Below are 14,211 nucleotides of genomic sequence, written 5' to 3' on the forward strand. Positions count from 1 at the left end.
TCAAAGTTTGCTTTAAAATTAAAAATTTAACTGAGCTCAATTCAGCTTGATATTAAAGAAATGTAAAAATTTTAAAACTCGTACAGTAAAACACAATATTGAAGTGACAATGAATATAACTGAGATTAAAATCTCGAGTCCAATAATTGAGGCCAGCTATGAAGTTACATGAGTTTAAAAATACAAATTGGCTAACTGTGTTATGAGTAACGAACGATTTGTTTGTCATCTTCTTTTAGACATTTTGTTTGCATAAACATTTGATGTAATGTAATATATGCATTTATCTTGAATTAGAATAGAATATTAATTCACAATAAAATTTAAAGTTTTGTTATAAAAATATAATAGTAAACAAAAGTAATACTTAATACTGAAAAGCATTATTTAAAATTTTTCATAACTTTTGAGAAAAATAATTATTTTATATTTTAAAAACAATTAAATGTAATTTAATAATATTTTTTTATAAAATTAAAAATTTGTTTATAAAGTTTTATATTATATGAAATTAAATATATATTTAAATAGATATTAAGCATAATATTATATGTATTAAATTTAATACATATAATAAAATAAAAAAAGATATATTTTTTTTATGAATTTTTAAGATTTATCGACTAATATATTTCGAATTATCCCGCGCGCTAAATTTGCGGTAAAGTAACTTTTAGATATTACCGACAGAGAGCGACACTAGTCAATATGGGCTTGATAATTATAATCAATATATCGGTAAAGATGATTAAACAAAAATTATATAATATTAATACAAGTATTAACTATATTAATATAATAATTAATAATATATTTAAACAAATATTTTTAATTATGATCTTACCGATTTTCTTGATTAAAAAATCAATTGTACTTTGATGATTAACTTATTGTACATGCTGTTCTCATTCTCACATGATATACGTTGTGAGTAATTTATCTTCATAAAACATGAAACCGGACACTACTTAATCATAAGAACGAACCGTAGAAATTTGCGAAGGCGGCGCTTATGTCGCCATTTTGATGATATCTACATGCATTCCAATTGAAAAATTGAATATATTAATTATTAATTATGAATTACCAAATACGTTATAATTTCTAAGATTTATAATTTAAATTAAATATAAAAAGAAAATATTATGAAAAAAAAATTATTTATTTTAAAATAGTTTCTGTAATTTCTTTTATAATTATTTTTATTTTTATTTAAATAAAAATTCAATTAATTATTAATATATATTATTCAATTTTATAAACATATGAGTATATGATATAAATAATTTCATAAAAGTATAATCGATTTTTATGAAAGTAGTAGAATATAAGTGGAATTCACATAATTCGACACGATTCCTTGTGTAAATTAACGAAGTAGAAACGACTATAATCCGGCTAATTGTGTAATTTGTCCATTCATTTTCTAGTTAGAATACTTACGACGGAATATTTCTATCCATTTGTTTCTCCCTTTTTATTTAAATTATTCTTCATATTTGTATAAAAATAATGCTCAAGAATTTTAATTTTTTTAATATTGAATAAAATATGTATGAATATTTTAAACATGAATAAATCTAATTAAACTTAAATGATATATAAATGAAAAATCATTTAATACGTCATTGAGAAAAAATTAATGGTAGTAAATAAAATTGCGAAATTATTTATCAGCAAAATATTTTTTTTAAATATTTGATTCGAATCAAAATGTGCCATAGGTCAGTTAATGATAATAGTTTTATATATACATTCTCTTTAAATGAATTCGATATTCTTTTCTGCTGTCGCGCAATTTTCATCTGCTAAATGTGATTATTCATTGTCAGACTTATACATAAGCGTGACGAGTCAATGGTCCTTGAAGTCGCGTCTCGAATCATTTTTCATGGAATCGTCATTCCGATTTTCACTCTTCGTTGCTCGTAATTAGTTGAAGAAACATATAACATCTTCGTTTTTAAAATTTTTTAAATTTGTTATTAATTTCTTTTTTTTTTTAATATATAGATTCTAACTTATATATATAAAATAAAATTCATTTAACCTTTAGAGAATTGGCAAATGATTGGTCATTAGTACTGTTAAAAAAAAGTTGGTAGATATATATATTATATGCATTATACGTGAATTATGTAATACATATATATATGTCTTATAAACAAAGTCTTGCCAAGATTTGAATCACTATGAAAATATTTGATCCCTGTTCAATAAAAAAGTGATAAAATTTATTTTCAAAATATTTTTTAAACACAATTAAATTTAAATATATATATATAATATACATATTAATTCGATATAAAACTTTATTATCAAAAAGGATATAAATTTTTTAATTAAAAAGAAATTAATACTTGAATATAAAAAATTAGGAAAAATTTTTAATATTAAAATTTTTATATATTTTAAAATTATTTTTCAATAAAAACAAAAGAAATTAAAATGATACATTAGTTTAATTTTATGTATTTGATAAGAATTCTAATATTCTTACAATTTCATATCTGTGTCACAATGCTTGCTTTGAGTACAACATTTATAAGAAGATAGATAATGAAATAATATTTTTTAAAAAAATAGCAGTAAATTAATAAACAAAAAATCAATAAGAATAAGACGTACATTTTAATTAATAACTATGGAACAATTTTCGAACAATTTGCTTCTGATTAATTTTATTTATAAGTTGATAAAAAATAATTATAATTATATAATTAAATATTCTTGAATTATTCTAGTATTTTAATTATAATTCTATATATATAATAGATAAATATTCAATAAAATATTATAATTATTTATTATATGTATATATTATAAAAATATAATATAATCATATTTCATTTTAAAGTAATTATTTGAAATACAGAAAATATAAATCAATCATATTAAATTCAGCTATAAAAAATAAACAATTGAGTAATAATAATAATATAGAGTAATAACAATAAAGTACCTTATAAAATAAACAAATAGAATTGAAATTTTAATGATGTTACTTTTCCTTTAATTTATTCTATATATGAATATTGCATTATTTCAACGAATTTAATTGCCCCAAATAATGAGTTTCAACTTATTGTGATAATGACTGCTTTATTTATCCTGGAATTTCGCATCCATATTTTTCAAATTGCACGAAATACGAATATCACAATGATAATCATCGTATTATTGCGGAATTCTTGCTCATATATCAAAGCGTATTAACCGGATTTAGAGAAAGTGGTGTAACTTTCGATGCAAGGGGACCCGTGGTTCTCAATTACTTCTTTTCTCTTTTCAAAATTTTAGAATATTAAAAATTCTGAAAGAACAGCCCTTGGTTAAAAAAACTTTTAATAAATTTATTTTTCTATATTTCATACAAAATAAATCTTACATAAAATTTTTATATTTATACATCAAATATTAATTCTTACATCAAATTCTTAATTTAAACGCATATAAGCTGGATATAAGAATATGATATTAAAAATTATAAATTAGCAAATTCAATGCATAAAAAACAATATTATTATTACATTAATTAATTAAAAATTTAAATTAAATTATATATTTCCTATATACAAATATTATACAATTAATGATAATTTATTTTAAATATAAAAGAATTGATATATTTTTCACAAAAGAATTTTAAAAAGATTCTTAAAACGTTTGTATTTCGTAAAAGATACATTTGTTTTATCTTCATTTCATACCTATGGAACGTCAGTCATTATTTTGCAATTCGAAAAGCCTGTAGATCTCGATCATTTTGATTCACTTCGGTCGAATTTATATTCTGAACACAATTCGATTCGAAGCACAAATAATGCGACAGTGACGTAACAGGATGTTGTAGCGACGGTGCTCGAGTACCGTCGTCTGTATAGAGTTTGATTTTCATGATGTATTACTTACGTTACACAATCTTATTTTTTTTCTTTTTGTATCGAATTTTACTTTACATTTTATTTTATTTTGATTCAAAATCAAAATCTTTTATTTTATTTCTTTGAATAAAAAAATGAATAAAAATTGAATTAATTAAAAAATTCCATTAGATTTTCTAGAATTTATTGATTAAAATTTTATTGATAAAAATTTATTGATTAAATTAATTTACAAACTTTTTTCGTACTAATTAGAAAATTGAATTAAATTTGATAAAAAAAATTTTTGAAGATATTTTTTTATATAACAGATATCTTTTGTAATCTTTATATAATCTTTAATCTACAAATTTTTGTTAAGGTTAAATTTTATGAGATGAAATGATGATTTCTTATCAAATTTTTTGAAAAAAGAAATTTTTATCAAATTGTTATCTGTAATAAGATTTTAATCTTTAGATCTTATTTCTAATCTGTAGACGAAGATAAATTTAATTAGATTTTAAAAAAAAAATTTTTCTATTATTTATTAATAATAATTTTCATTTTCTTAAGTTGCTATAACTATTAATAGTTTATTACAATTTTATCAAAATTTAGATAAAAGAATTTCGATTATATTGAGATATTTTTTTAATTCATTTAATATAAATCGATTGTAAAAAATATATAAAAAAATTTTAAAAATTGATTATAAAAAAAAAAGATATAAGTTTCTGCATAATCTTATACATAATTATAGCGTCCGTAAATTTTTAATTCTTTTTTTAAAAAAAAAATCAAATCAGCAGTAGGAAAAAACCAAAAATCGCATAAATCTCGCAATGATTATCATCTTGATTGTAAGTTTCTAAAACGGAGAAGAGAAACGAATAATAGAAAGAATCGAGTAGTTCGGGCCTTATCTGAGTCCGATAACGAAATACGGTGTTACAATCGTTTTATCGGTGAGACGTTCTCGAAACTCAATCCAGATCGTAATCGCTTCTCGTATCATCAACCTTTTTGATTCACTTGTAACTGCAGAGATATCTCTCGTTCGTATCTCGTTACACTTGATAAAACGTCTCGAAATTTCGCTACGAACCGTCCTTGATTATGTAATTAAATACGCGATCTTCTCGAGAATGTATTGTACAATTTCTAATATGATAGAACTTCGCGATCATTTTTTTTTTTTTTTTTTTTTTTTTTATTAATATTACAATGAAAATCTTTTTATCCCATAAGATTTTTTTTTAATACTTTTTTACTCGACGTAGAATTTCTAATGGCGAAGCTCTACGATCATTTTTTTATCCATTTTCTCGATCGATTTTTTTATTTCTAAAAAAAAAAATTCTTTTTTACATTATCTTTTTGCATTAACGATTCGGATTTTCTAAAAACATTTTCTAATAACTAGCGCGGAGTTATGAAAGCAGTTGCTCGATGGTTAATTGGACACTCTTGTGAGTGAGTTAATCAAAAAGATCAGCGGAGACGATTACAGGTTCCCTCGTTGGAGAAACACAAAAAGGGAAAAGGCGAAATTACGCGTGCCCCAGGGTGAGAATACAAGTGGCCGCAAGTCGGCCAACAAACCGAAACAATGAAAACAAAAAGTGTCCGCATTTACCCTGGGTTGCATGTTGTTTCTGCTCGCACCCTTCATCGCTCTTTCATCTTCGTCGAGGCTTTTCAGTGTAACGCGAAAAACTTCGAAAGGGCAGTTAAAAGACGTATCGTTACTCTATGCTTTCATCGCATTTGGTTTTTTAGAAGTATCGTTGAAAATTAATTGGTGCATTTTGCAGTGGAATATTTTTTTTTTTTGTGATATGTGTAATCAAATTCTTTTTTCTCATAATTATATAAAAATGCATTTTTAAATAGAACAAAGCAAATATAATAATAAACATTTATTTAGTAGAAATCAGTGTGTGTGAATACACACAAGCTGAAATTTGTGTCGTAGAAAGTATAAAATATTTGGTATCTATATATATGATATGATGAGGATGAATCTTCAATATTTTTTTTAGTGATGGGGATAATCATGCATTTATACCAGTCAGTAATCTATAGGTTAAACTTGATTTATTTTATTTTTAAGTTATATTGAAATAAATGAATATTTTATAAATGAAAATTTTCATCATAAAACTTTTTCAAATAATTGTAATGATTTTTTTAGGAATCGTGAATCACAGATTGAGAAATATTGAAATAAATTAATTTTTACATTAATAATTTCTTATAGCATTATTATCAATATCTATGGAGAAATATTTAAAATTTTATTAAATTAAAATTTTGATGTAAATAATTTTCTGCTCATCGGTATTTTTATCAATAATCACATAAGTTATTTAAATGATCATAAAAATTTTTCAAAAGTCTTATAGCTTACTTCTTTTTATAAGATTTTTATAAGACTGATGACCAATAATAAATAATCATTAAATCTAGACAAACGAAATTTTGTTACAAAAAATTATGAATTTTATAAAATCAAATTTTCTTTCAAAAAAAATCAACTATAATTCAGTCTACTTGCATTCAAATAGAAGCATTATGAACAATACCTCGTAAACTCGATACATACTAGAGAAGCTTACAGTATTTAGTATATACGTTCATGGTGAGTGAATGCGCTTTTAACCCATTCCCATTCATAGCTTGACACACGTATTATACGTGAAGAACACATGTGTATTTGAGATACATCAGTATATGTATATACAAGTGAATGAAGAAAACGACATCTTACGATCGTTCACACCTCCATTATTGCACGAGACCATGCTTCTCTCGTAGGATAATCATGCATTTATACCAGTCAGTAATCTACATCCCTCTCCACTCTGTGAAATTGCGTATTTAGACACACAGTAATAGGAGATGATGATCCATCTTCACTTGATTCTCTCCTCCTAACTCTCCCCTCGTATTTTATTCGATATTTTATTCATTGTTAGCTGGCTTCGATCACATTCAAATATATTTTGTAATGGGAACGATAATTTATTAGGATATGTTTTATTATCTAATCGAAACATTTGAGATCGTGAGAAAAGTGAATAAAAATAGTGTTGAAACATATTTTTTTATTTTGTTTTAATTACTTTTTATGTATTTCCAATGATTGCAATTATTCTAATATATTTCTAATATAATATAATTTCTATATATTCTAATATAGATTTCTAATATAAGATTCTAATATAATATTTTTAATATAATATAAATAATTAAAATTTTGCAGTTTAATACAAATTATATGTATATTCGTATTTGTTTTCATAAAAAGTGAATATATATTATGTTTAAAAATTGGTAATTAAAGGTCAGCTGTGGGTATTTTTCTATCCAAATCATGTCAGGTTAAATCTTTTTTATTTCAATCTTTCGCTAGTGTACATATATATTAGTAGAATCAATTTCACTGATCACTATATATAGCACATCAATTTTCACACATACATAATTTACTGTCAACTTCTGCCAAATGGCTTCAAGTGGATCACTTATTAGATTTTTCTATTATCGGTTCTCATTGCTTTGTTCATCGTATTTACATATATCATAATATAATTATCCAAAGTAATTTAAAATATGCATGGAGATTTCAATTTTCTTTATTTTGCGTGGTTCATTTGGGAGAATACGTTGAATGGTATTGTTACTATTGCATTGATTATATAGCAGTTATTGATTTTCTATTGTGACTGCATTTCAATATTCCGTTTATTTTAATATACTAAAATAATAATGCTATATTTTAGAGTATTATTTTATAATATTTACATTTTAAATATTAATAATAAAATTTTGTCAATTGTATCAATTAAAATTAAATAAATCGTTTGAAGTATTTATATTCAATAAATACCAATTATAATTACATCATTCATAAATTAAATTATTATGAGAAATTAATATATAAACAGCTAATTGGTCGATAAACATCAAGAATCAATTTTTTTTTTCTTCTTAGTCACTTCTCTGAATTGGAATATCCTAATCTGGATCTAGAATTTCTCGATACACCGGTTCTCTTTTCATTTCCCGATCCTCGAGAAAAATTTAGAAAGTTGCATTCACTATATAGAGAGTTCATGAAAACGCGTCTTACGACGCAAAGAAAGAAAACAAATCAATGAAACTGATGATATTATTCATTATTATTTATAATATTCGAGGAATTTATATAATTCATACAATACTTTCATTTACTATGAATGTTTTTCTATGAATTATTATTTTTTGCAATGAACATAAGTTAAAATACATCAAGGCGTTACGTTAATCGTTATACATTTCGAGCAGAACCGAAAACTGCACCGTTTCAACCACATTGACATATGGGATATGCTTTGTGTGTGCGTATAGATTCGTTCTGTACATACGAATAAATACACGCGTATACGTGATTTTCCACGCATACGTAACACGGAGGCTGCTGACTGGTGTAGGTGTAGGTGCGTGCTATCGACCGGGTATCCTTCTGTGCTGGACGCCGCCGGTGTGCCCCACCCTGAAGTGAGTAGCGAGGGACCGAGAGAGCCATGCTTCGTGAGGAAGACAAGGACAGATCGGTTCGCGAATAGTAGTCGAGAAAAGGACGGATAGTCATGGCGTAGAGAAACGAAAGATGTATCGAGCGAGAACAAAAGAGACGGAAAGAACACTGTGGAACCAGGAAAAAAACAGAGATGATTTTAGAAAAAGAAAATAAGAGTGGAAGTAAGCGGATCCGATGAGGGAAAGCGAGAAAAAGAGAGAGAAATGTGAATTTGCGAAAAAGGGGGAAAGTCGTTTAAAGGTAGACAAGGAGCAATGACAGAGTGACAGGAGTAAAAAGAGAGGTAAACGGAGATTCGTATGGACGTGAAAAGAAAGAGACGGAAAGTCACTGCGAGAAAGAGAAGGCTAGTCTGAAATGAGAAGGATAGAGCATTGAAGGGAGGGGGAGGCGGTGAGAGAGACAGATAGAGAGGGAGCAAGATAGAGAGAGATCACGGCACGCAGAAATGCCTCCTGCTTAGTGATAGCGTAGAGACTGTAGTGTTCACATCACACGCGACACATCGAAAATTTTTCGTACGTTCAACGCGTGCCGCTAGAGAACCATTCGATTTCACGACACGATAATTAGTTACGTTACAAAACACGTTACACACATATTTACGTGTATACATACATTTGTATTATATACATAGAAAGACACGAGCGCGATCATCTCGATAAACGCACATATATATATATATATACACATACGCACAAGACAACGCAAGAGAACAATATTGGAAGGACATACCAGATATAAAGTAATAACAAGAAGGATATTTCTTGTGTCAAACACTATCTTTCTTCGGGAGCAACAATTACGCACATATTAACGATTGTGACTCTTTTTGAGAGTGCTTTTTTTACAAGAACTTTTTTCATCGAATCCTGATTATTCGGATTCTCTTTCCTTCTTACGGTGAGTAAAAGACCATACATTGATTACACTGGCTGACTATACTTTAAAGTATAATAATATCGTGTTATTTACTTTCACCTTATTTTGACTTTATTGTGTTTCTTGGCGCGTTTTTATTTGTATTTTAATTTGAAAGAATCGCGAGGTTTTCGACCGGAAGTTGAGAGAATTTTCTTCACGTTTGCGTACTCAATATCGATTGACGGCCGTCAGAGTTCCCTGGGACATGCACAATCCGCTTTCATTTTCACTCGCGACCAGGAAAGACAATAATAATAATATGTAAAACATTGATTGTGATTACTATTCATAACGTCATCTTTTCACCGATTTTTCATTTTTACTGATTCTCAAATATTTCTTATATTTCATGATGGATTTTACTCTCAAATCAAAAACGAATCAACAATCAAGCCGGGATCGTTTTAATGTGAATAATCAATCCAATCGACCGTAATCCAACGTACAATTCTGTCAGTATCTTCCGTACTACGTTAGTCAGCCAGTGTAACCGGAACTACACCGTTCAGGAACAGTTAGAGAATTTATATATTCACTGACTTAAATCAAGGGAAATCGTAGTCTGTGTTAATCAAATAAATGTTAAAATTTTATTTAATCATATTTATAATAATAAAATATTTACAATATTTATTAATTCTCTAACTTTAAATTGATCGGTATTATCATTTAAGAAAAAAGGGGGAAAGAGACCGATTATCGATCGTTTTTTTGACTATTATTAGGCAATCTTTTTTTGCAAGAAAAAAAATATTTCTACAAAAATCCCGTGAAAGGGAATAACGATTAGGAAGAGACACGACCTTTGACTCTCTGCCAGGGGTGACTAACCCCCATCGACGTAACTCCAAGGACAACCGGAAGTGCTACGAAAAACACGCTATATACCAAGCCTATAGCGTGTTCCGTGTTGGAAACACGCATTCGTTTTCCGTCCATCTTGCCTCGTCGAGGAAGTGTGCCGCCACCCACACCCTCTTGTTCCCCCTCCCCCGTGAACTTCCGGTCTCGAAGATCCTCCTCCAGGACGTTGGAGAAGGAGAACGTGGTGAAGAGGTGAAGTTCGATTATCGAGAGGTGAACACACGAGGTTTACCGCTCTCTGTCAGTTTCTCGCTCGCTGTTTCTCTCGCCGGGGCGTCGTCATCGTTGTCGTCGTCATGGGCGGATGTACCTCGAAGGATACCACGTCGAACGACGAGTACGTATCCATCGAAAATTAATGAGTGTAAAAAAAAAATTTGTTTGTGTCATTATATTAGTTAGTGTGATTTTAATTTTTCCTTTCTTTGGGGAGGGGAGGAAGAATGAGGAAGAATATACGGTTTACGGGCAAAGCGTGTGTATCGGTTTAGTGGTTCGTCGGTGACGTCACTTGGCTCGGTGCCCACCTAGTGACGTAGAAACACGTCAGATCAGACATTCATGGAATTCGTAATTGATGCATCGAAGACTCGAGAGATGAGTCATTTGAGATATTGTAGTTATTATTTAAGAGGAACATAGTTATTGTTTATCGAAGAAAGAAATATTTATTTTCTTATTTTAACACGTTATCCATTATTTAAACGAATTATATTTGAACAGGAATTTTGAAAAAAATCTTTTTTTTTTTAGTTGATATATAATGTATTACCTTAAAAAGAAAAAATTAAAAAAAAAAAACAAATTGTAAAGCAAAATATGTGATATTTATTTATTAATATTTCAAAGTAAAATTAACAAAAGAATTGAACTAGTAAAAAGATTTTTTAAAAAATATATTTATTATTTATTGCGAAATAAAATTAGAAATTTTCTAAAGAATTTATACGAAAAATTAATAAAATAAAGTACATTTATTATGTTCAATATTAAATTTAATACGAAAAATTTTGAGATATCCATGCTATCAAAGAAGAATCAGATTCGATTCATCAGTGAATTATCAAAGTTCTCATCGTTCGATCGTTAAAATTCTTACAAGTTACTCAGAACTTAATTATCTTTCAAGTTTCCCACACATTAAGTATCGAACCATCAGCAGAGTTTATGTCTTCTGAAGTTTGACATACAGGTCAAAGATCCCTATTAACTGAAACTTTCGTCTCTTATCTTAAGCTTTTATAAGTTCATTGGTCGAGTCTGAATTAATTAGGAATTGCTTTTCCATTTAAATAGCAAAATAATTTTATTGATCAAACATAAAGAAAATTCTTTTTTTAAGCTTATTTAATATTCTATTGTTCATCTAGCTATTAAATGAAATTCTCTTTTTTTTACTTTTTTTTTTCTCTCTTTTTTTTTTTGTATTATTTTATTGGCTTAAGTATCAAGAATGAATTATTTGAACGGTCTCTTAAGTTCCTTATAAAGGAGCTGGGCCAAGTATATAGCCAGCATTTATAGTGGATAGGGACTACCAACTACCCCTGCTGGTTCACACAAAAGGGTTAACCTTCCTACCCTTACGCAGGGGCGTGGACGGGAAACAGGTCGACTGAAAAATTTTATTTGCATTTCGCACGATATATTGGTTTATGTTCACTTTACCTCCCTTGTTACCATTGTTACCTTTCCGGTATGAAATATGGTTGGAAGATATTTTAAAAGCTTTTTTCCAACTTTTTTTCGTTTTTTTAATCACTATTTCTTTTCTTTTTTTTTTTTTTTTAATATCATTCCAATGAAAAAATATTTTTTTTAATTTTAAAATATTGATTTTTGTTACCATTTTACTTATTTTTTGAAAAAAGAAATTCTCAACTTTTCCTTTTTTAATTAATATTACATACAATTAATATCATAAATATAAGAAATCTTGTTTAAACATATAGATATAAATTTAATTAAGATGATAAATTTAATAGATATCTTCATGAGATAAATTAGAAAAATTTGTCAGATTATTCTTCAGCGAATGAAATATTTATGATTTACTGTTATTCACACATAAGATACGAAAGAAAGTTTAAGGTAACAATTAATTGAATTATTTATTAATTATGGGTAAAGATATTATCTGAGAATATAAGAATGCAAGTCATTTCCAATAGCATATGAAAGCACAAGAAACCTGTCAGATATATATATATATACTTACACAAGTTATTAAAAATTGGGTTTTAAGATACATTGTTAATTATAATTAATTGAAACAGACTTAATCTACATGTTAACTCTATATGTTAACTATTTAAAAATATTTAATAACTTTTTCTATTAGATAAGAGAAAATTTAATAAGTTAATAAAATTATTTTCATTAAAAATTTTCTATTTCTTTTTTATAATATTTTTATAGAAATAAAATAATAAAAAAAATAATTTTCTAATTTATATTTTTAAAATTTTTTAATCTTTTGAATTAAATTTTTTATAGATATAATAATCATATAATTTATCTTTCTTTTATCTAAATATAATTATAGAAGATATATATTAAAGTAATTAGATTTAAATTTTAAAATGTTTTTTTAGATTATCATATCATTTTATTTTATCGTGCATTATCATTTGCTACTATTATTTTCTTAAATTTTTTTAAATAATGAAAAATTAATGATCTATTGAAAGATATCTAGATTTAATGCATCAACATAATAAAAAATTATTTTTCAATAATTTTAATGAAATATAATAAAACATAATTTCTTTATGTATTATTATATTAAATAAACTGTTTAATATGTTTGCATTATGGAATATAAAAATTAATAATTATATATAAAAAAAATAATTAAAGTATACAATTTACCACACGCAATAATCATTTTAATATTCATAGCCTACGAATTATTTAATTTTTTTAAATATCGAGGTTTTAACATTATCATTGATTAAACTCTGGAAATACCAAAAAAAAATAAAAAAAGAAAATAAAATAAATAACATATGTTATTACTAAAAATTGATACAGATATTTTTCAATTGATCGATTTAATCGATAAAACGTATACAAATTTAACGTAAAGGTAAAAAAAATATAGACCACTTTTAAACTCAAAATCAGAAAAATCGAAAAAAGAAAATAATGCACAAAAAACCGCACAAAAATAATTTTAATTTATCATTGCAAAAAATCTTCCATATCGTCAAGTCTCGTTTACAGAAGAAGAAAAAGGGGGAAAAAAAGGAAAAAAATTTTTCGCGTTCGTTTCCACGTGGCGAAAGCGCGGCGAAAGAAAGAGAGAGAAAGGGATAGAAGAAATCCTCTAGTAGAAGTGATGAAATCGTATCATTCTGATCCTGATCGACATCGGTGACATCGTGCTGCAACTAATGCCTGCCTGCCTGAATTCTTCCTCTTTATCGTCGACGGTTTTATAAAGAGAAGGAGAGGATCGACCGTTAACTGTTCGTGTCGCTTATAAATAGGCGCATAACCCGGGGCGATAATCGAGGCATAATCGGCGCATAATCGTCGACAATGGGTGTATGCGCGTCGCTGGGCATATGCGAATCGTCGGACGAAACGAACGTCGAGGTCGAGTACGTATTTGCTGGTACACGCAGTGTTTCGAATCGGCTGAAAGGCAACCGAATCTCGCAATCTCGCTCGAACTTGTTATTTTATTTTTGTGCATTTAGAAAAAAAAAGGGGGGGGGGAAGGAAGTCGAAACGAAACGATCGTTTGAATTCTATTATTGTTCTTCTTGCAGTTTTTTTTTTTTTTTTTTGATAATCAAAAAAATATTGAAAAGAAGAAGAAGATTAAATTACTTAATGAGTTATTACAAGATATAAGGAATAAAGTCCTCTAAAAGAGATATAAGAAAATAGAGAGAGAGAGAGAGAGAGAAGGGAGGGTGCGAGAGAGAGAGAGAGAGAGAGAGAGAGAGAGAGAGAGAGAGAGAG

At 27.1% G+C, this 14,211-nt stretch overlaps 1 protein-coding gene across 4 annotated transcripts in view; it reads left to right on the plus strand.

The window, feature by feature from the left end:
* LOC102679523 (arginine kinase) overlaps window positions 1-14,211 on the plus strand; it is a 24,947-nt gene that overhangs the window by 5,501 nt on the left and 5,235 nt on the right. Inside the window, exons 1-2 of one of the 4 annotated variants that reach the window (XM_006609081.2) lie at window positions 8,911-9,354; window positions 10,101-10,576. The exons of 1 other annotated variant lie outside the window; for it this stretch is intronic. In XM_006609081.2, coding sequence (XP_006609144.1) covers window positions 10,536-10,576 — 41 coding nt within the window. In that variant the 5' untranslated portion in view covers window positions 8,911-9,354; window positions 10,101-10,535. Of the gene's footprint in view, window positions 1-8,910; window positions 9,355-10,100; window positions 10,577-13,824; window positions 13,845-14,211 lie in introns of those variants that run through there. 2 more of the 4 variants (XM_006609083.2, XM_006609080.2) reach the window with 2 other exon arrangements.

This window comes from Apis dorsata, unplaced genomic scaffold, assembly GCF_000469605.1.
Source record: "Apis dorsata unplaced genomic scaffold, Apis dorsata 1.3 scaffold_52, whole genome shotgun sequence".
NCBI classification, from domain to species: domain Eukaryota; kingdom Metazoa; phylum Arthropoda; class Insecta; order Hymenoptera; family Apidae; genus Apis; species Apis dorsata.